Source organism: Callospermophilus lateralis, chromosome 13 (assembly GCF_048772815.1).
Source record: "Callospermophilus lateralis isolate mCalLat2 chromosome 13, mCalLat2.hap1, whole genome shotgun sequence".
Taxonomy (NCBI): domain Eukaryota; kingdom Metazoa; phylum Chordata; class Mammalia; order Rodentia; family Sciuridae; genus Callospermophilus; species Callospermophilus lateralis.
Window position 1 is genome coordinate 17937759 of NC_135317.1, and position 24035 is coordinate 17961793.

General features: G+C 39.0%; 1 protein-coding gene across 9 annotated transcripts in view; it reads left to right on the plus strand.

Moving 5' to 3' along the window:
- Positions 1 to 24035, plus strand: part of Zmynd11 (zinc finger MYND-type containing 11) — a 91119-nt gene that overhangs the window by 56927 nt on the left and 10157 nt on the right. For 7 of the 9 annotated variants that reach the window (XM_076832066.2, XM_076832072.1, XM_076832068.1 and 4 more), the window contains 7 exons: positions 1381 to 1542; positions 16839 to 16916; positions 17565 to 17657; positions 19627 to 19714; positions 20262 to 20317; positions 21297 to 21374; positions 22142 to 22260. In XM_076832066.2, the coding sequence (XP_076688181.1) occupies positions 1381 to 1542; positions 16839 to 16916; positions 17565 to 17657; positions 19627 to 19714; positions 20262 to 20317; positions 21297 to 21374; positions 22142 to 22260 (674 nt within the window). The remainder of the gene's footprint in view (positions 1 to 1380; positions 1543 to 16838; positions 16917 to 17564; positions 17658 to 19626; positions 19715 to 20261; positions 20318 to 21296; positions 21375 to 22141; positions 22261 to 24035) is intronic. The other 2 variants (XM_076832073.1, XM_076832071.1) reach the window with 1 other exon arrangement.

A 24035-nucleotide genomic window follows, 5' to 3' on the forward strand; every position in this document is an offset into this window, starting at 1 on the left:
TCAAAATTTTATGATTATAGTCCAACTGAATTACTCCTCCAAAGTGAGTTTGCAAAGTATAAACATCTGCAGCAAGTAGCTAGAGTGAAGAACTCCAATTTCTTAATGGAAAGCAAACCAAAGCTTACATTCCTGCAGGATTTACTACTGTGGCTCTGGATGTGGACTAGAATACATAAATTTTGGAACATTAGTGATTCTCCATCCTTTTGAAGGAATAGTGACTGGCACTCAGATATGGTCAAACAGTACATTTGGACCTAGTTGCTTAAGAAGTCACTGTTTCCTGAGTGCAACGTAGAAGCCCATTTATTGGGGGAATATTGACATCTGAGGAAATGAAAAAGCTGCACCACTTTGGAAACAGTGTAAATAATGATTTATGAAAAGAAAAATGATGACAGAGACCACACATGGAATGAGGGACCACACATGGAGTGAGGGTCCCCACTGGAAGTGGCCGTGGGTGTGCTGTGGGCTTCTCTCTAACTCATTTGGTGATTATGTCTATAAAAGAAGGTTGAGGATTAGGGCCATCACTCTTAATTATAGTAGAAACTAAGAGTGGTGTTTATAAAGCGTGGACCCTAACACAGGAGAACCTCTCACAGTCATCTTGCTATACTGCCGTGGTCCTGGTTGTGTGAGGAGCCGCAGTTGAGCGCCTGTGTGTTGCAGCCCTGTTCTCTTACAGCCAGGAGGCTGCAGCAGGAAATTAGCCTGCTTCCTTTTTTTTTTTTTTTTGTTTTAACTATGGTAATCTTATGGACAATGTGATTAAACCTTTAGTTTCACATTTTCATTCTATTTTTCCAAATTCAACAGACCCTGAAAATTTGGCAACCTATCAGAACGTGGATATTCTGATTAATGGTTATTTTCAGTAAAATATCCAAAACCATGGATGAGAAGATAAGAATAGTGAGCATCACCATTTGTTACTCTTCTCTCTGTTCATAGAGTGTACCAGGAACTTATTATATAATTTTTAAATAGCAGAACTGAACAAGGTTTGTTTGTTTGAAATACTAAGCTACAAGTTGGATGGGGGTACTCAGCTTACTAAAGAAATCATTTCTTAGATTATATTTAAGTCTGAAAGATACTGTTAGATCTGGGATTGGCTTTGGACTTAACTTCATTTTGGACTGGTTTATTATCAGATCACCTTAAGGTATTTCTGAATATTAATACTGTTTAGGAAAGAATTTAAATTTTAAAGAAGTAAATTTCTAGGTATTTTCCCTCTTGTTTTAACATAGTAAATGTCTAAAATTGTTTAAAATGCCTAACTTCTGATGGACTTCAGTTTCAATTTTGTTCTTAGTCATTGCAGATATTGACAAAATGTCATACAAAATTATTTTGTATTTTTTGTAGGACTGGGAAACAGAAAATCATGACTGGTATTGTTTTGAATGCCATTTGCCTGGAGAGGTGTTGATATGTGACCTGTGTTTTCGTGTGTATCATTCCAAGTGTTTGTCTGATGAGTTCAGGCTTAGAGACAGCAGTAGTCACTGGCAGTGCCCAGTTTGCAGGGTGAGTACCTATGAGCTTTCATGTGCTGGTCAGAGGGTTGAAATTCATTAATAATAGCTTCACAAAGATGCCCCAGGTGGTCTTGCCAGGTGAATGGTGAAGTACTGGGGGGTGGGGGGTATTTGCTGAAATGATGGTAAACGAACTCATAATGACATCACAGAACACATACCTTTCAGGGTGTGGGTTATAGAAAGTTGTAATCACAAAAATATACTTTCTTCCCTTTTTTTACACCTTCCTCTAGATTATGTGACTACTTTAATGGATTGCCTTTCAAAATAAGAAATAGCATACTGAGATCTGTTCAATACCTACTTTATAATATACTGTACAATTTATGTTATTCAGAAAACACATGAGCAAAAGGTACACTGTTGGAAGCATTCTTTATCTCCTTTCCATTTGATATTCATGTAATGCTGCCTTTATTTTTGTCATCATGAGTTAGCTTATTTTTTGCTTTTATTTTATTTGGAGGGTGGAGGGATGAAACAGTTGTATATAAAGAATTCTGACTACTTAAAGCAAAGTGAATTGCCCGGTAGGTAAAATAGGTGCTTTGCACAATTATACTGATTTATTTTCCCCACTGAAGAATATACATGCCGTGATTGTTGGTTACAGAATGTAGTATGTCTGTATTTGAGTGATGCATAAGAACTAAACATAGCATTACAAATGGCACTGAGTGATGAGTACAGTTATTTGATTGCAACTTCTATTGTTTTGTATTTGTTTTTATGAAACTACCTATTTGGAACTGTGCAAATTTCCCAGATTACCCATGAGCTCAGTTTGCAAATGTGTCTTATAATACTTGAGTAACTTAAATGTTCATTTAATCTTCCAAAGACTTGTTTGCACTATTTCCCCCACCTTGACATCAGTTAAAAACTTCCTATCAGCATAGTGAGCAAAATACAGGGTCCAGTCTGGTTTTGTCTTCCCTCAGTGTGGCTTTGTATTCCCAGTATCTCTTTAATCTAACCAACACTGTACGTATTTAATAGGCAGACAAAAATGACAGTTGGAATAGCAATAAAAACACATTTAAACCGGCATGGTGGCGCATGTCTGTAATTCTAGCAGTTTGGGAGGCTGAGACAGGAAGATCAATGGTGAGGCCCTGAGCAACTCACTGACACCCTGTCTCTAAGTAAAATACTAAATAGGGCTGGCTGTGTGGCTCAGAGGTCGAGTGCCCCTGAGTTTAATCCCTAACCCCCCCCCCCCAAAAAAAAAAACCACACACATTTAAACATTAAATTCCAGATAAGTGATAATGACAAATCTCTAAATGATAAAGTGATGGCAAGTCTCTAAGTCTGAATATATCAGCATCAGGTTTTAAGTTTTAAACCTTTTCCTTGTGGTCTACAAAACCATGATGACTTCAAGAAATCAGTGTGAGCATTGGTCTAAGTAGTCAGGATTCGGAGAGAGGAGCTGCACTAGAACTCATGTCTTCTCATGGATTTGGGTCATGTGTTTTAAAGGCAAACATGTCTCCTGTTTTCTGATAAACATTTTCACTAGGAAGGTAAAAAAATTAATGGGACCTTAAGAATAAGAGCACCAAAGGACTGAAAATGTAAGAGAGAAAATAAAAAGGAGGCAATGTCCTTGGTCAATTTGGAGGTCATACTGTGGATTTGGGGATTAGGGAATACAGGTGTAGATAAACCTGCATCTTTATGGTCAGAGCCTTTTCTTAAATTAGTTACTATTGTCTTAATAGTTACTATTATCATAGTAAAGAATTTAAATAAAAACTTGGGGAAATTTGAGAAGAGGTTACCTTTCATTGTAGAAATTTTACATTTCTTGTATTAAGAATGGAAATTGAACAATTATGCCTTTAAAGAAAATTTATAACATTTCCATCAGAATTCACTATTGAAGTTGTCTGATTCCATTTTCTTTCTTTCTCTCTTTCTATTTTTCACACTGGGGATTAAATCCAGTGTTGCTTTACCACTGAGCCCCATCCCTTTTTATTTTTTGAGACTAAAACAATCTTACTAAGTTGCTTAGGCTGGCCTTCAACTTGGATCCTCCTAAGTTGCTGGATCACAGGTGTGCACTACCACACCTGCCTGATTCCATTTTCTACACACACATATATATATATATATATATTTTTTTTTTTTTTTTGCTCTTTTCTGATTAGATGACGATACCCCCACCCCCACCCCAGTGTGAGTGGTTCACACAGAAATGTGATCACCGTATCCTCCTTGGCTTTCCTTTGCCTTTGTCAGTCAAGCTGTCTTCATGATATAAGGATGTAATTATGGTTACTGAAATGATGCTATAATTCAATACAGAATCTGAATTTTGCTTTCATTTTAGTCTGTGAGCTACTCCTTGTAAGATTCAAAGTCTCCTTTGACATTATGCTTTATAACTTCCAAAGAAGTGGTAATTTCTGTGTTGTTTCTTGTGTTAGATTCACTCTATTGTTTTAATAGTTACGTTTAGGAAAGTCATAAGTGCTAAGAATTTATTTCCTGGGAGAAATAATGAAATTTTAATGCAACTTAAAAGTCTTTAATGTGAAGTTTTGGCTTGATTTGATTTTTAAAACAAAATGCCAAGACTTCAATTAAGCCATCTTACTAATCTAACACAAGAGTGAGTAACCATATTTAAATACTCTTGGGCCAAGAGAACTTAGAATACAGACTAAAACTTAAGGTCTGTAAATCCAAATTAGAATGACTTTCTACTTGTTTTTTTTCCCCCCCTTAAGTAGTGTTTGGAAAGAATATAGATTAATTAGACAGACTAATAAAAATTTTTGAAGATAAGATGCTAGAACCAAATTTCAACACAGGTAAAAATAGTAAATGAAGCCATTCATTACCATTACCACCAAAAAAATTAAGGTTAAAATAAGCACTTTGCTAATATTTCTGTGGTGATTAGAAGACCACTGTTCTCATGGAATCTCTGGTCCCTTGCAGTGTTGGAATCATCACTGAGAATAGGTTCTTTCCGCCAATTGCCAGCTGCGTGGCCAGACTTAGCCCAGGCAGCTTTATCTTATACATCTTACTATTTTAATTGAGAAAATACCTATTATTCCTCTCTAAAAATTTCAGAAATATTTCAGAAATATTTTTATCAGTTTTCATAATAAATCTCAAGAATTTCACAACTCTTGAGGGTATTTCTTTGAAATGTCTGCCTTTCTAAAAATTACACTTTAATTTGCAGACATAGCCAATTGTTATTGAAAAGTAGCCCATGACTATTTTTTCCGGTTTGGCTTTGAGAAAAGTTTGTGTAATGTCCAGTTTTATACTCTTGTTACTGAAAACTTATTAATAAGAAAAAAATTATTTTCAAAATATTTGCTATTAAAACATGCTTAGGAGGCATATAGAAAACTGGAATTCCCAGAGACCCACTGGGTGGGAGGTGCATGTCCCTGGGGTGGCCCTGTGTGGCACGTCCCCCTTTCATGTGGCTGCACATGCAGCGCTGGCTCTGGCTTATTCTCTATAGCCTCCCACACATCTTATAATTTACAAGGCACATGCTAATTTATTTCACCAGTTTTTCACTAATGCATTATGTCATTTCCAACCTTCTGAAGGAGAAGTCTTCTATCATAGGTGACATTTATGTTGCTATGTCAAAAATCATGCCCCATTTCCGACTTCTGAAAAGGAAACTCTTCTACGTTTCTTATTGCTGTATAAAATCAAGGTTTATATTTTGTATTATTTTGAATTTAATTTTCCTGACCTGGCCATGAATTTTCCAGGAAGAACTGAGAAAACTACATCCTTTAGTTTAAACTGCTCTGAAGATTTTATTTACAGAAAGAAAATACCTCTTACACACAGTGTACTCCATTGCATTTTATAAAAAGAAAATTTACATACATCTATATGTTTGATAACTTTTGGGAAGATAAGTTCATTGAAGTAGGAGTCTTAAATTTAAAGGATATAGGGCTGGGGATATAGCACAGTTGGTAGAGTGCTTGACTCACATGCACAAGGCCCTGGGTTCAATCCCCAGCACCACAAAAACAAAAACAAATTTAAAGGATACGAATGTTTAAATTTTTGACAAAAATTACCAATTAGTCCTTCTAAAGATTTTGCTCATGTACAGCACAGCACGTGAAAATATTTTTCTACTTTTTGTTGCCAGTTTTAGGGGTAAAGGGGATGTCTCATTTTAATTTTGCTTCATTTTCACAAACAGTTTTCCGATCACAAAGTCACTTTGTTCCTTGAGGCCCTTGGAGGCAGCCTGTGCGCGTGTGTCTATGCGCGAGTGTCTGTAGGTGCACAGTGTGCTCTGTGGGCTGGCTGGCCCCGAGGCCTGCAGGTGGCATGTGCGGCCTGTCTGGTGACTGCTGGACATGTGAATGCACGAGAAGGGGTCTGTCAGAAGCAGCCCACAGCACCTGCTGGGTGGCACCACGTTGCCTTTTAGAGCTGTGCAGTCCAGGTGGTCCATGGTGGTGGAATGATCTCTGCTGTTCACCATGCGCCACTGACCATGCGGGTCTGTTGAGCTCCTGGATGAGTTACATGGACTGAGAACTGAATTTGCCTCATGAGGTTTGTGACTTCCGTAGAGACAGTGGTCTTAGAACATTCATATTCTAAATGTCTCAGCTTCCCAGAAGAAGCATCTTTTGGTATAACCATTACCTCGTGATAGCGGTTGGTGTTTGTCACCCCTCGAGCCATAGTCATTACTTGGAAGAACTCTGCAAGAACTGTTCCTTGCTGCCCTCCCCTCCCAGTGTGCACAGCTGATTCTGCAGCAAGCTCTGTCTGCACAGATCAAGGATTCTGATAGCTGAGGAGCGGGGCACTTGCCCCAGGTGTAATACCTCAGAAAAAAGTCAGAAGGTTAACTTAAAGGGGAAGAAACCATAAACCAAACAAGTGTAGATTTTTTCAGACGTTACAATTGGTGCTGTCCCCGTGAGCAATGGAGGTGGTCTGAAAGCCAGCCTCCCTCCCCTCACTTCTCATGTATGTTAATGTTCCTTATGTGCATACGTGTTGTTTTCATAACTTAGGGAATTAAAGATTTATGTTACTGCCTCTGTTTAAAGTCAGGTGATTTTTGTATGTGTACAAAATTTGTCTTTAGGAAGTAGAATTTAGGGCACTAATTTGAGGGCTATTTGCTTTCAGCCCCTAAATCCCACAGGGAGTGAATGTATAACATTTTTATATTCATACTCTTTTTTTTCTATTTTTTTCTTCATATTCTTTTTTATCACCTAACAAATTCCAGACCACTGTACATCCCATTATGACATACGTTAGTGTGACTTTTAAATGAAAGAATTAATTCAAGTCACAAAAGATAAAGTAACTTATTTAAGGTAATGGATAGGGACATTCCAGTATGTTTTTAAAACTTGAAATATTCATTCCTTCATAAATGTTTCAGATGGCATTTTTCTCTGTTTAAGGACCACAAATTTAAAATATATGTTAATGTATAGATTGTTCAGTGGATTAACTTAACCTACTAATACAGAAGCATAAGAAAGTATAGATGAGGAAGAATGAATGTGGAAGAATTTTATTTGTAAATTGGATATGTATGTATATAATATGTATTATATATTTTTTTTCTTCTTCTTTTTTTTTTTTTTTAACACATCTAATAGCTCCTAAAAACTCTCCTAAATTTGCAGCACTGACTCTGACTCCTACTCCTGCCTGCTGGTGCTTCCCCATCAGCGGGAGTGCCTGAAACTCTCCACCCCTGCAGCTTTATTTTTTGAAACATTTAAAATGAAGATACGGATTTTGTAGGGAACTTTATACTTTAAAAATAGACATACAGAAAGAAATCTATAGAAAACATTTAAAAATAACTTTTTTTTGTTATTGCAGGACTAGGGAATTGAACCCAGGAATTTGCACATACTAGGCAAATGCTCTGCCAAGGAGTTCCATCCCCAGCCCTAACGTGAACTGTCAAATTGCATGTTAAGCCTTTTGTCTTGTACCTGGGGCATAGTGTGACCCTAGGGCAGATAAAAGGCTCACTCTGGGGGTCAGAGGAGTTCCACAGGTGGACAGCTGGAGCTGACTGTGAGCACTGGCCTTGTTCAGAGCAAGCTGGAGAGGCCTTTGCACAGCGACCCTTTGCTAGAGATAGGAATTCACTCTGCATTCGAGTCTGTAAGCAGTACAGGTTTTCCTAATTCCAAATGTAATGTTCATATAATCATCAGAATGAAATGGGACCAGATGCTAAATGAAAATATTTCAAGCATAAATTTCTTACATATCCACTCTGAAACTAGTGAGTCTTTCTTCCTGAATGTGGAAAATTAATAATCTCACCCCAGAAGAAAGCATCTTTACCTTTAAGACACATAAACATATCTTAAAATGTAGGAAACTGATTTGATTTTTTAAGTAAAAATAGAAGATTTTTTTTAATGTAGATAATCATTGAAAATAATGAATATTAATTGTTTTTATACCTTTTAAAGACAACTGTGTCATATTGTCTTTATACAAACAAAAGAAGAAAATTAATGTTAACAAGGTCATGTGTGAACCAGGTGCCTTCACAAGCAGGTTTGCTATTCATTGCAGGTATAGCCAGAGAAAAGAGCAGTGGGAACTCTCACAAAGGCAGATGATTTTAAAAAATTGGACCCAGGACATAATAATCCATAGGCTTGTACAGTTTATCTACTATGAATCTACCTGGACCCACCCAGACAGGAAGGAGAGTTCATACACATTGTCTTCGTGCTTCGGTGACAAACCAAACAGTGTTCTGGCCAGAGAGACGGGGGATGGGTGTGGAGTGCTGAGAAGCGGTGTGCTTGGTCCTCATGGGTGTCTTCTCGTGGCCTGGTGTCAAGTGGAAGTCAGTTGCATTTTAGCAACTTCTGTGGCTCTGTGGGTGTAACAGATTTAGAAATACCACGAACTTTGTGACCTGTAAAATGAATTAGCTTGAGAAGTGTTTTAATAGTTGTTAAATCACTCCAGATGGGATGCTTCAGAGCTTCAGAATCGTACTCAACTCTTACCTTGAAGGACTGGGAGAGAGAGTGCTGGGACTACTTCCTGTAGGAAGGCATTTCCAGCTCAGGGCAAATGGATAGGAAGCCCCTTCAGTGTTCCCAGTGCAGTGTGTTCAAGGGATAGAAAGATGGTCGGCCCCTGTGGCTTGCCACGGGGCGCGGGGTGTGCAGGGTGGGATGGAAGGACTCGACTGCAGTGGGTCCCTGGAGGCTCGTTGGCCTCCACAGCAAAGAACTTGTGCCTTGACAAAAACAGACATTTGAAATATTTTCAGAAAACAATGGAAAGTTCACTGAGGAATATATTCTGTCTTTGCTTTTTCAATCTTGTTCTTTCTTTGAAGACTAGTGTCATGTACAGTGGGAAAGAATGAGTATTTAGAAATTCTCTGCTCCGTAAAATTTTGACATCCTTTTCCTATACCTGGCCCTACAGCAAGCCACCATGGGGCTTGCAGTTACCCTAAAAGGATATTGCTATTGATGATAAAATTCTGTCCATGTGTGAATGCCCCTCTCTGTAGTAGTCAGTTTCATTTTAGCAACTTCTGCGACTCTGTGGGTGTAACTGATTTAGAAAAACCATGGGTTTTGTGACCTGGAGAATGAATTAGTTTGAGAGATGTTTTAATAGTTGTTAAATCACTCCAGATGGGATGCTTCAAAGCTTCTGACCTCTTGATCTCAGTCGAAGCTTACTAACTTCTATTAGAGAGCCAAGAACTGACTTGTAGAAATTGATATAGATGCAGCTACAGTAGCACTAGGTGCTGTCTTTGTCCACTTGGGCCAACAAATCTTGGGATACTCTGCATTAGTAATTCTGCAGGACTAGCTTCTTAATGTGGGAGTGGCTCTTCGTGATCTGGGTGATAGTCTATATACTCCAAGAACCCATCTGCAGATATTCTTAGTAGTTTGGATTATCTTCCCAGTTCCAGCTTTTACCTGTAAGAATGCATATTTGTAATAATTTTGAGGAGGTTTTTAAACTTAAATTCTTTTAAATCAAATTTTAAAAACCCACAAATTATTGTCAGAAATTCAAGTGCAAATAAGTACTGCTGAATGAGCTACAGGAGATTGAGGCCAGAGCACTGGAACCCGCTGCAGTTCAACCAGAGTCACGTACACATTGAGGTGTTAGGTCAGACGTTCTGTTAATTCTGTAGCAGGCCCAAAGCCCTGCTCTCCTCGTCTTACAGATGAGACTTGATTTCTGTGTGTCAGTACTGAGGGAGAAAAAGATTGAACGTAGGTATATTTTTAGTAAATAGTTGGGAAAAATGATTTTCATTGATGGGCTACTGTGTCCCTGTGGAGTAGGGAGAGAGCAGTCATGGGCCACTCATCACCACTAGTCCAACTTTACTTTCAAAATCTAGATTATTGGGTTTTACTAATTCTTTGTGATTTCTTTGTTGCTAGTGGGTGTAGGGAATACTTGAGAGCTTCTTGATATCCATAGCAACATAGACAATTTATGTGCAGATCAAATTCATTTTGATTCTTTTGTGTCCTGTGGTTACAGTTATAGAGGACATCTGGGGAGCTTTTTAATTTCTAAAACAGTATAAGTAATTTATATGCAGATTAGTGTTTATCCAGGTAAGATCCAGAGGCCACCTGTGCCACCAGATCAATGGTATGTGTGTTTAAAACGTGGCCTCCAGAGGCCTAACCCAATCTCGGGGGAGGAGACTCAGGAAGGAATCTGCTTTCCCAATGAGGAACACTGAGGGTGTAGCCCACTTACACCAAAGTGAACTGTTGAATTTAACAAGGGAGGGCTGGGAGTATAGCTCAGTAAGTAGAGACCCTGGGCTTGATCCACAATACCACAAAAAGACCAAAAAGGGGAAAATAAATAAGGCAACCATGAATTATTTAGATGTTTTCTGGCAATGAAGTGGCTCACACATTAGAAATAAACACCGTCATTCATGCTGGTCAGGACATACTCACATACTAACAGGTTTAAGTGTAACCTTTGCATTTTGGGAGCATCTTCCCTGTGTGTGTGTGGTGTTGGGGATAGAACCTAAGTGTGTGCTGGCATGTTCTGTCACCTGAGCCATATCCTTAGCCCATCTTCCTATTCTCTCTCTCTCTCTCTCTCTCTCTCTCTCTTTTTAATTAGTTGTAGATGAACACAATACCTTAATTTATTTATTTTTATGTAGTGCTGAGGATCGAGCCCAGTGCCTCACACAGACCACTGACCCCAAGCCAGCCCTCCTACCCCAGTTCAACCACATGGAGTAGCTTTTCTAGGCAGCAATGAATCTGGTTACTAATGACTTCTGACATTTCAACTGCTCATAATGTGTACTGTGAGCCAGAAGCCGTACCAGGCCACCACAGAACACTGAAATTGACCATTGTGGACTCTGTTCTCACAAAGCAATCTAGTCCAGGGCCAGCCTGTATTTTTGTGTAGTCCATGAGCCAAGAATGGGTTTAACATTTTTTAATTGTTGAAGAAAATAATTTTGTGATGTGAAAATAATAGTAAAAAAAATCAAATTTCAGTATTCAAAAGTTTTGTTAGAACACGGCCATACTCAGGTAACAGACATGTCACTTATAACTACTTTTCACTAAACAGTAGAGTGAAGTAATAGAGACACAGACTAATTGGAGGCTGCAAGGACTACAGTATATGTCACGTGCCCCTTTACTTCAAGTGTGCCGGTCTTTGGTCAGTTTCTGCGGACATGACATTCTGGATATTGAGTATCCCCCACAAAGTTCAAAACCCTAACTTGTTTAATCACAGACATGGGGACTTGGGCATGGTGAACTCCAGTAATACTAACATATTACCTAACAAAGATATCTGGAGTTCTCATTTTTCACTTTTGGATACTCAGTGTACTAAAATTACAGATATTTCTACAAGTCAGGTCTCTGCCAAAATATGTTTCTAATACCGGAAAGCTGGGTCATCAGGAAGAGTTGAAAATTTCAGCCCAATAAAATCATTTAGTCCTGAATATTCCTCCAAATAATGATCTTTGAGCATCTTGACCAGTAGTCAGCTATGGATCAATCTTGACAGGCTCAATGGTTGCTCATAGTGTCTCTTAGTGCAGAACTCCCTCGGCACCGAGGGTGGCAAGTGACTCGGTGCATGCTTGCCTGTCGTTTCTCCCCAGGACCATCTGATTGGACATAGCCTGGCAATCATTTGTCACTAGGTTAAGAAGCCCTTGCTCAAGAAGCTGTCCAAGATTTCCTATTGTTTTTTCCCCTAAAAGTAAAGGAGGGTTGCCCCCACCCAAGCCATCTGTGTAACTCATTTTCTCATTTTAGTGGAGTTGTAGACACATAAGGCAGCTTCAGTTGTTGATTATTGTCATTTTAAAATAGTCAAGCAACTTTGCCACATCACAGACGGCTAGTTTCTTACTTGTGGATCTTGTCCAGAATCACTCCGGAGGACTACCAGGTGATCAGAGCAGGTACTGGTTCCTGGTGTGCTATTATGGTGGAGTCTGACCTGGCCATGCTACAGGAGGCCTTCCCTGAGGAATCCCAAGGCCCACAGAGGAGCACAGTGCTTCACAGCCTGAGGAAGTATCTTTCTGGCCCTGCTGTCAGCTTAGTTAGATGACAAAGTAGCATTTACCTGCAAAGCTACTCCTGTGGTCTCCATTGCTGTAGTCACTTTCTCTCAAGGCACTCTGGGTGCCTGGATTGGCTGATAGGCACCAACTGTAGGGCAGTGCTACCATGGCTACCTAAGAAATCCCCAGAATTTTACCCTACAGCCGAGGGATGGAGGGTGAAATGTTCTCGGATTTCTTTTGTGCAGTACTGAATCTCTCAGTTATATAACTCAAGCATCAGAAAGAAACCCCATGTTTATCCAAATTAAAAGCATCTTACAGCAAGCCTTTTGTTCCTACAAATTATTGGTAGTGATCTTATGTCTGTTTGAGTCCTTGCTTTCAGTCCATCAAGGAAAGTCTTCAGCCTGATTCTGGGAAGGGATCCTGCCAGCTTCTGGGCCAGTCATTGGGCGCTGTGATCAGGGCCACTGAGCACCCGCCATCTGAAATGTATATGCATGTTTAGGTTCTTGAGAGTGCCTGGAACAGAATCCCTTATTTATCCCCAGAAAAGATGTCTTGGGCCACAAGTAAAAAATATTTAAAAGCAAAGAATTTGGAAGCTTCTAACAAAATAATCTTTTTTTGGTCAGTCCTTTTTTTTATATTTATTTTTTAGTTGTAGTTGGACACAATACCTTTATTTTATGTATTTTTATGTGGTGCTGAGGATCAAACCCAGGGCCTCGCATGTGCTAGGCGAGCGCTGTACCGCTGAGCCCCAGCCCCAGCCCTGGTCACTCCTATACAGCCAAAATCATTGAAGTTCCTAACCATAACTGAGAAGAACTAATAAATCCTTCAAGCATAGCACCCTAGCATGCTGACATGTGATAACAATACAGAAGTAGACTGAGTACATTCTACCCTGGCAAGTGAGGACTTAAGAGCAAACTTCAGATAACCGTTCTAAGGTCACTTTAAAAGAGAGCTTTTGAAGACATACCCCGCTGTACTACTCCATGTAGCATCCAGGTTAGAATCTCAACTCCTGTCCTGGGTGTGTCTGTATTCAAGTAGTGTCAAGTCTTCAAGAGCTGGGGTGCTGGTCCTCAGTTATGACTGCATGTCAGAAACACCTGAAGGGGTTTTGGAACTGAACATCTGGGCCCCACTCCTCAGCCAATTGTACCAGAACTACTGGGAGTGGCACCTGGGTGTTGCTGGGATTTTTCCTTTGAGGAAGTTTACATTGTATTGACATGCATCCTCCAGCCCTATTCGACTGTAGACCAGGGCACATACTAGTGCCACCCAAATCCCACCAAGCTCATCCCCACTCCCCAGCAGCCATTGTGTGATTATTTTCCATCGTAGGTGTATTTTGCCTGTTCTAGGATTTTATATAAAAGGAAATTGGGGTTTTTTTTTACAGGCTTCCCTGATGGTTATAATGTGATCAACTGAAGTAGGATATCTCAATCTGAAGAGCACTTTGTTCAATGAGGAGTAAGAGATTCTTGGAATAGTCTATAAGGGCAGTATTTTGAAAGTATCGTAGACAGTTTTCATCAGATAACGCTAAGAAGGAGGGGGCGGCTTCTGTCCATTTGGCCTTGTTTTCTTTCACACTTTGCTGAAATACTCATTTTTCCAGGCTCAGATCCACACTCTTAATTCCACTGAGAAAAAATATTCTAGCAGCCTGGCTCTAAGTAAATTTAAACACAATTCAAAATCGGATTTTTATCCTCTATATACTATGTAGTTTTGTGAAATTAAGGGCCTTAGCATGAACTCTGGGTATTCATAATCTTCCCCCAAACAAAGAAATGTTGCTGCACATGGTTACACTAAATTAGCAATTCATTTAAAAATGTTTAAACAAACAAAATAAAGTTTGTGAGAACATGCAACCTCCAAAATTTTGCAAAACCTTTCTCTACTAAAAGACAGCAGGAACTGTAGACCTGCATTTAAACTGAGTAACCACAGGAGTAAGTTGGTGCACAAGTGACCCAAACCTAACCAAAGCATGGTTTCCCACTCCTTTGCAGTGTGTTTCAATAGTATGAATGTTTCAAAGAAAGAACAATTTGCTTAGGTCATTGCAGCTATAGTAGTACTGATTCCAATTCTAGCAGTGCAAGATTTTTGCCCATAGAGAAACCCTGCATTGCTTTGTTTTATGAGGCTCAGATTCCAGCTGTAGGGTAAATCGTGTCACAGGTTTCTGCTTACAACACAGAAAGAAAAACATGTTTCTGTGCATACATATGGCACATAGCAGCCTTGAGACAGAAGCTGGGGTTTTGAGCTGGCCAGGTTGAGGCCATTCAGTAGTGCACAGGCACCCTTTCCATGGCCACTTTTTCCATGAGACAGCTTGGAGCCAGCCCTGGAATTGCTCCAGTTTAGCTGGAGTTATTGGAAGGTCCAAAGAAGAGGTATTTCTGCCCTGCTTAATTGACAGAAGAGTGGGCACAGTGATACTATTACAAGACTCATAAAATCGTAATTTAGTGACAAGGTAGATATCTGAATTTCAGTAGCGCACCCAAAATGTTTTAGAGTTGACAAGATGGTAAGGCACATAGCAGGAAGGATTTGTTTTTATTCCTCATTTGTAAAGGAGTATAAATTTTTCTAATTGCTTGTAAAAAGCAGCCATGTCTGATCATCTTACCTTTTCTCTTCCCCATATCTGACAACACATCAAACTGCTTGCTTAGTCTAGAGAGGATATGTGGAAGGACATTTGCCCAAAGGTGTTTGCCCAAAAGCACTAATGAAAAGGCTGCAGTGCCCCCAGGAATGCCTTCTGCACTCCCCTGAGGTGCAGGAAGCAGCTTGCGGCAGGCTCTACTGGTAGTCTACAAAAGCTTGTGTGAATGAGAAACAGGGAATCCTACTGAAAGCCAGAGCATCTTCAGCATCCTGACCAATTTTTTCTTTTTTTTTTTTTAACTAAGGAAAAAAAGAAAAGAATTGTGGGTTGGGGATGTAGCTCAGTGGTAGAGAGTTTGCCCAGTATATGTGAGGCCCTGGGTTCAATCCCTGGTTCCAAACAAACACTAATGCAGGCCACCACAAAAACAAAACTATCTAGAGTTTGATGTTTGTTTTCAAGTTCTGTGTGTCTCTAAGTGGTACATATGGCCAGGTACCAAATTCTGTGTTCATAAATTGAGTTCATCCTTTCTTTCCCCTTAGTATGGCTATTTTACTCACTTGAAATTCAGTTTAGTTCATTTGTCCTTTTCTTAGGGGGAAAAAAAAAAGACTGAGAGAATTCCCAAGCTGCATCAACCATTTTCCCCCAAAGACTGTAAACCTGGGGTTCAGGAAATTTCATTGCTTTTTGAACTTCATAGCTATACCATTGGTACTCTGTCTGGGCCACACATCAGAGCCACATGAAGAAATGGCAAACAGAAACAGGTCACAGGTCCAACCTCCAGCAATTCCAGCCCAGGTGCCCAGGAGTGATGTCCAGCTGCATAAAAAAAAAAAAAAAAAAGTCATGTCTGGAGAGCACGGCCAGGGCTGGTGAACACTGCTCATGGTTGGTGTAGATTTAGAAGCTGTGTACGCAGCAGTAGAGCCCACTAGGAAGAAAGCACTGTGTCTGCCCTACACATTCCTGCAGAATCCAGATGAGGTGCTTGAGTGAAAGGAAGCTAGCACCTGTACCACAGAACACCCGAAATCAAGTTTCTTGAAAATAAGATTGTTTTCCACCTTATTCAGATATTTTAATGTTATGTATATGTATAATCAGTTGAATTAAGCTTTAGCTGGAAGCCCTGTTACATGAGAAATATTTGTTCTTTCCTCTGCTATATTTAGCAAATTAAAATGACTTCCTGTCATAAAGTTCTTTCGGCAGGAATTGTATCACTAGACAGAGAATCATAATCTAGTAGCCTGAGAAAGTTACAGCATCCACAGAAACATGGCCAGACCAACTAGGTTCCTTGGCAGTCGGATCTAGTTACCTTCAGAGGTTCAGCATTTCTTCTTTGCCTTCAATTTGTCATGTCTGGACCTTGGCTCTGTACATAGAAACACGTGTCTTGTCTCCCAACTAAGTATGACATGAAAGGCAAATTCCTATTTGTTTTTTTTTTTTTTTTCAAGTTTTCTGAGAGATAAGTGGACGAACCTAATTAGCTTGTAGGCCAGACTAATAGGAGCAAGAGTTACTCCTGAACAGACCTATAACATTTTAAAATAGATATGTTAGCACACAGTGGCACTATGTATGATTCATGTGACACAGATTTTTTAAAATAACCCTTTTAACAAAGAATAATGTTGCATTGAAATTTTCTATTCAATGTTGTTAATTTAAGATGTTCCCATAAAGGACTTTAGTCATTATTTTTTTGGTTAAAAAAAAAAATCCTCCATTATATCTGTTATTTCTTTTTATCTGAAAATTAGAGTTTCAAAATAATAAGAAAATATTTATCATTTCTCAGATATTATGCCAAACCCAACATAGTATTTTTCAAACACACTTTGTAACATCAAATACTATTTCTGCTATGCATATATTGGAGATTGCTCTATCAAATGTTGGAAGTAATTCATCTTTTAATAAAATCTTTGCATACTGAAATTTTTTATATATTTTTATATAGATATTGACATATGAAGCATTAGACCTTATATTTGGCATCTTCTTTCTTTAACAGAGTATTAAGAAGAAGAATACAAACAAGCAGGAGATGGGCACGTACCTGAGGTTCATTGTGTCCCGCATGAAGGAGAGGGTGAGTTCTGTGAGGGAGTCTTTCATGATCCCCACCAGACATACTTTGTTCTGGTTCATTCTTTCAGAGTTAATGGCTGGGAAATAACTAATGTGAATATAGCAATATGAAGTGTGAAAACCAATGCTATCACATTTGTTCTCTGCAGTAAACAGTTCTGCATTAGGTTGGTTAGGCTTTTTTATTTTTCTTTGTTTTTTAACACAAGCATCTTATTAGCCACATGAGATCAATTTTAAATTTTCGTTTTCCACAATTAACATCTTCATTGACAATTACTGTTTACAATGGAGTTTTCCAAAATAACTTCTTTTGATCAAAACTTGAAGGAATTCCACATTGAACTACATAGTGTATAAGTATTTTCCACTAAGTTTTAAAGTACTTCATGTAGATTTCTCATTTTTGGTAGTTTTTTTTTTTTTTTTCCCTGTGCGCATGTGTGTGTGTGTGTGTGTGTGTGTGTGTGTGTGTGTTACTGGGGATGGAACCCAGGACCTTGTGCATGCTAGGCAAGTGCTCTACTAAGCTGTACACATCCCAGTTTCTCTTTAAAGGCAGAAAAAAATATATTGAGTTTTAGGAATTGAAGTTTTGCCTGTCTCTCTTTAATCACATTTAAAATTAATGTATCTAACAACCTTTCAGGCTATAGATCTTAATAAGAAGGGGAAAGACAATAAACACCCGATGTACAGAAGGCTGGTGCACTCAGCTGTCGATGTTCCCACCATACAGGAGGTAAACTGGTTCCTTTAACTTGTGCTTTGATACATTTTCTTTTCTATTCCTTTTTTTAAAATTTTATTTTTTATACTTACAGATGAACAGAATGCCTTTATTTTATTTACTTTTTATGTGGTACTAAGGATCGAACCCAGTGCCTCACACATGCTAGGCAAGCACTGAGCTACAGCCCCAGCCCATGATATATTTTCTTAAGTGTTACATTAAAGAACAACTTAGCAGGAAACCAGGATTTTGGTTGCTTCCTTCCACTTCTCACCAGAGCAAGAAAAGGTGTAACCACCAGATAAAGCATGATTACCTGTCAGTTTCTTGTAACTTACCCTAATGCACACTGTCATCCTTTAAAAGGACAGATCCTAAATGACTTATGGCTTTTGGTACTTGTTGATTGAAGTAAATGTATTTTCATCTGGGCAATTTAATATTTCATCTGTGAAGTACTCATTGCTGGACATGGTTTTCTGGGGTTAGCCTGTGCTGGGGGGGTTCTTTCAGGTAGGACTTATTAGAACATAGCACTGATGAGTCCTTGGGAAATAATAAAATAAACAAAATAAAAATTATGCCTAGAAAACTGAAGATACTCTTAAAGTTCTTAATTTTACCTACTATAGCTGAGGACTTTTAATGAGTTTGTTAATAGTCAGGATTGCTGAATTACTAACTTTGTACTTCCTGTGTCAGGTGGAAAATCTAAAATCTTATCATTGTCCATAAAAGTCAATACCCTAGAGGGATCAGAAGAATAACTTAAAATCATCTCGCATTTCGTGATCCTCTTAGTAACTGAGAACAACTGTGGCTATGTTATGTCAACATAAGATAAATTAAAGTTGCCTCTTCATATTACAAAGAAAGTAATTTAAATTTTACCTCCGACTTCCAGGAGACAGCCTGCAAGCTGTGGAGACAGCCACAGGCATAGCCCACCTCCTGCACACCTTCCCACCCCTGCCTCTGCTCCTGCAGCTTCCCTTCAGCTGACACCCTAAGACCCAGTTCAGTTGCCACCTCCTCTGTGAGGGTTTCTCACCTTTTCCAGTTGGTTCAGCTAGACCCGGGTTAAGGCTGGCTGGGCTAGTATGTCTTGCCCTTGTGCTGACTATGAGTGGCAGTATTGTCAGGAAAATCATTAAGATGAGTTTTTTATGATTTAATCAGTTTACAATCCAGAACAAAACTCAAAACAAGGTGCTTTGGGAGGGCTGTGGGAAAGTTGTTCCCAACCATAGTGTGTATTGGATCATCTGGGTGGGTTCCTGGACAATACCAATCCCCGAATTTACCCTAGACCACTGCAATCAGAAATTCAGGGTGGAATGCAAACGTTAATATTTGCAAATGATCCATGAGGCATAGATATTGACAGGTGGTGGATACTCCCAAGTAGAAGAAGCCGGGGAGCCCTCATGAAGGGGCCCACGGGGAACAGGGTCTTTGCACAGGGAGGAAGCTGCATTGCAAAGCCAGGGTGGAAAAGGAGCCTGGGTCTTAAGACCTTCAGAAGCCATGGCATTCCAAGCCATCTTCATGCCCATTTCCTAAACCTGTCACCAGGATGAGAATGTGCTACCTAGTTCTAGGTGATTTAGCCATATCCCTCTTCAAAAGTATGGCCCTCAAACCCTCATATTTCCTCTGAAATTCCTCTCTGAAAGAGCATTTGGTATAGTTATAAAGCTTAGCAGCAGTTTGTATCATTATTGCAAAATGAGAGATTCAAATTATAAATTCAATTAATGTAGAGGACATAGTGACTGCAGGGGTCTCTGATCGACCACACTCCTCATTCTGTAACAGTGAGAGTCCACAGTCTCCATTTCCTTTACACATATTCCCTGTAATACAGCAGTGGTCCTGACACCATCCAGAAGAGTTCTGTTGTGTCCCATTCTCTAATCTTGTGACTGTGGCCCAGACAGATGTTTCCTCTAGTAATGTCTTGTCTTGCTCTCTACAGAAGGTGAATGAAGGGAAATACCGAAGTTATGAGGAATTCAAAGCTGATGCTCAGCTGCTTCTCCACAACACAGTGATTTTCTATGGAGGTTGAATATTTTTTTTCTTTTGTATGCATTTAATTTTTAAAAAATGTCATTTACATTCCATAATGAGAAATGTCTTTTATAAAACGTTACATTCAAAAAGTATCTTTATGATGTATACAAAGGAAATGGTAGAATTTAAATTTATGAATATTTGGTGATGTAGCTTATAGAATTGACTCGCCAAAGGCAAAACTGTAGCACACTAAATGATAAAAGTCTATTGTTCTTTATAATTTCTTATGTGTTTGTCTTAGCTGAGAGGTTTTTTGCAAGCACTTTGAGTAAATCTGTTGTTTCCCTATTAATATTCCATTTTTGAAAGGTAAGAATTCACTCTATGCCTAGAAAATTTGTGGTTGTGTTGAATATAAAATAAAAGCTGCCTATTGAATTTCATTTTGCTGCCTCAATCTTACTTAAAATACATATTTTAGCTTGAAAAGGCATATGTCCACTTCTGAGAAGTTCAAAGGACTTAGTGACTATACTAATCTTGCCAGTTGTGTTTCTAGATGATGATCGTAGGTCATACATATCTTTATTACAGCAGACAGTGAGCAAGCAGACATCGCGAGGATGCTCTACAAAGACACGTGTCATGAGGTACTCTTTATGCCTGATCATAGGGCTTGCTGCAATCTAAGCACATTTCAGGGTTATTCACATTTCCTTACCCATTTCCCTTACATGTAAGCTTACTTTCCTCTTTGACATACATGGGAAATAATGCAAATAGGAAAAAGAAATTCTGGCAAAACTGTTCAAAGAGAAATTCTGGGAGTTAGATTTGACCACTAAGTAACTTTCAGATACCCTTAAGCTGTTGTGAATATTAGTGAGATAATGTAGGTAAATGTGTTTTATTAGGCCAGCTACAAATGTTACCTCTTTGAATTAAGAATTCATATTTACCTCCCTACTGTACATCATATGAAATGCATATTTAAGGAAGTATTTTTGAGTGTGTGGTCTTTCTTATTCGAAACACTTACCTCTAACCGTATTACCTTTGCAAAAGTCCATCAGTTCATATAAGAAGTTTTATTTCTTGATTTCAAATTTGATGTTTGCTTTTTATTCATTCAAACAATGTTTATTGACTGCCTTCTGTGTGCCAGGTGATATGGTAGGAGGAATAAAGTGGTGAGTAGGGCCAAGGCTTCCTACTCAGGGAGCAGCTATCTTCTAAAGACAGAAACTGGAACAGGAAACTGAGAAAACAGATTCGGTCACAAGTTGTAAAAGAAAGGCTACAAAAGCAGCCAGGGATCAATAGGAGGGGCATCCTGGGAAGACCCCTCTGAGGAAATGCCCTTGATGAGAGTTGGGCACAACTCTGGGTCAGACCCTGCCTGCTTTCTCAGGGCCTTTGCCTTCCCCTTCATGTGCCTGCCATCTGAGACCACGGGGCTGGTTCTAGCAGGAGAGTGACAGGGTCTTCTACTATTACCTACTGCAGATTTCAAAACCTGATTATCAATGATTACATAAAGACAAAGTTTATGTCTGTTTATGTATGTGAATGGGAATGTTTGTGGGAGTACATTTTATGTAGACTGAAATAGCTGCTCTTCTTTTTCAGCTGGATGAACTACAACTTTGCAAGAACTGCTTCTATTTATCCAATGCTCGTCCAGACAATTGGTTCTGCTACCCTTGTGTATGTGAAATTTTGTCATTTTACTTAAGTGTGTAACATGGTTCTCTTAGGAAGTGTATTTCTGGTTTGCTTAAAGACTATAATCCTTTATGAATATTTTTGTTTCATACTACATATGGCTTTCATGAGTGTGAACTGAAATATGGGGAAAATAATGGATCATTCTTTATTTTTCAATTTAAAATGAGGTCCTTAGTAAAGACTAGATATCCTGTTCCTCAGCAGATGGTAAAGTGGAGGATGCGAGGTCGGCTTGCGATTGTGTAAGTCCAGCAAGCGTTTGCCCAAGAGCCTCAAGCGTTCAGGGTCAGCTTCCCAGTGACACTGGCTTCTGAGGCTGCCTGAGCAGCCACTCTTTTGAGACACTACTGTGCAAACCTGTCACTGTGCAGCTTATGAAAATGGAGACTTCTGGTTTGGTAGATCTGCACAGGGCCTGAAATCCTCCCATTTCTAATAAATTCCCAGGTGATGCTGATGCTGCTGACCCCAGGCTACTCTCTTTGAAGCAGAGTTTAGGGCATTCTGTTTGCCGCTCTTGTTCCCATCGTCCTTGGCTGTTCCTGCTCTTTCTGAGAAATAAGGTTTATATCGCCACTCTTATGCAATCCAAATTTTGGGTTTTTCTTAAAGGTAAAAAAGATATATTTTAAAAATAATGGATCATACTTGACTAAGTAGTTAAATATTAATGTGTACTTGCATTTAAGCCTAAAATGTTTTACCTTATTAATATTATTATTATTTTTTTTTTTCTCAATTTTCAGATACCTAATCATGAGTTGGTTTGGGCTAAAATGAAAGGTTTTGGGTTTTGGCCAGCCAAAGTCATGCAAAAAGAGGACAATCAAGTTGACGTTCGCTTCTTTGGCCACCACCATCAGAGGTAATATGGGAACCATGTGCACTGATCAAGCTGTGCTTCTGAGGCTAGTGGCTCCTCTGTGAGGGACAGTGTGAAGCTTTTCCTTAAATGGAATAAACAAGATCAGCACTTGACTGTGCAGCTAGTAATACGTTCCCTAAATTATATTTGCAGATAATTTTCAGATGCTCTTTGCTAAATAGGGCATTCTCAATAGTTGATGCCATTGATTCTCGGAAGCATATTAGCGATAAGATTAATAGTGCAGTAGGGTGGAAGAGTCCTTAGACTTTCTATTTCACACTTTTGTGAAGACATTACTATTTCAACTATCTTCAAGACCCTGTTAAACCTCAGATGACAGTAGTCAGTTTGGGATTAGAGCTTGTGGATCTTACACCTTGGGAACGTGTACTAATGTGTTAAGTGTGCCTGTGGTGGTGTGTACATATCTGCACAACATTCCTTCTGGGAGATGAGTATGGCAAAACTTAAATTTACATATTTATAATGTAAGAGCACATAGACCCCAAAAGTAGAAATCATCTTATTAGCATAAAATTATTTTGCATAGTAAAGTTATCATATACAAAGTATGCTGAACTATTGTCTTATGAAATTATAATACCTCCTTCTTTGTGAACTAGGGCATTAGCACTATTGAACATTGGCATTTAGGAAGTCTAAAATATTGTCATATTAATGTTGTCACTAGTAGTGACTCACATATTTAGAGTGTCTCTGGTGACTATCCCAGGACTCAAGAGATTGATGAGTCCTAATGAAGCCACAAAAAGATTCAAGAATTCACATCAAGCTGGGCATTGTGGTGCACACCTATAATCTTAGAGGCTGAGGCAGAAGGATCGTGAGTTCAAAGCCAGCCTCAGCAAAAGTGAGGCCCTAAGCAACTCAGTGAGACTCTGTCTATAGATAAAATACAAAGTAGGACTGGGAATGTGGCTCAGTGATTGAGTGCCCCTGAATTCAATCCCTACCATCCACCCCGCAAAAGAATTCGCATCAGTTTTTTTGTTCATTAAACACAAACATATTAAAATAAGGGGGAAAGTGAAGAAAAGCAGCTACATTATCTAAAAATTACCCTTTGCAAGGATTTAAATCAATAGCCCCTTTGTGTGTCCTGTCATGCCAGGTGAGGTTCCTGTGCACTGGTCATTGTTGTCAGAGAATCTACAAAATGAAAGGCCTTATTCTCCCCATCATGAGTTTTTACTTACTTTTCCTTTAATTTAAATAGAAGTTAAGTGACAAAACTTGTCAATACTTTAAATTTCTTTGTTCTTTCATAAATAGATACACACTCAGCTGACACTGCGACAATAAAACAATACAATACACATGGACATTTTGGTCTTTGATTTACCATGTTTAGTACAGCCTGTTCGTTGATTTCGAGTTCTCACCAACACAGGGGAGCAGCATGTGCTCACAGATGCCTGGGCAGTGCCCCCTGGGTTCTTGTCCTGGCTTTGCCACCCTCTACCCTCCCAGGACATACTTATTGGTTCTGAGGATTGGTAACATGCAGACCTCTACAGCACCCACCTTAGAAGAGTTTCTGTAAGGGTAGAAGAAAGTGTAGCATGTAAGGACATGGGCATAGTACCTGGCACGGAGTGAATACCCGACAAGGGCAGCTCTTAGGATACAAATATGTGAGGGAGACAGGTGATTTGCTTTAGTTTTATAAAAAATTCATTCCATACGACACAGATGACTTATAAAAACTAAAACTTCACAGTTACTTGTTAAAGCTATATTACTAGGTAAGA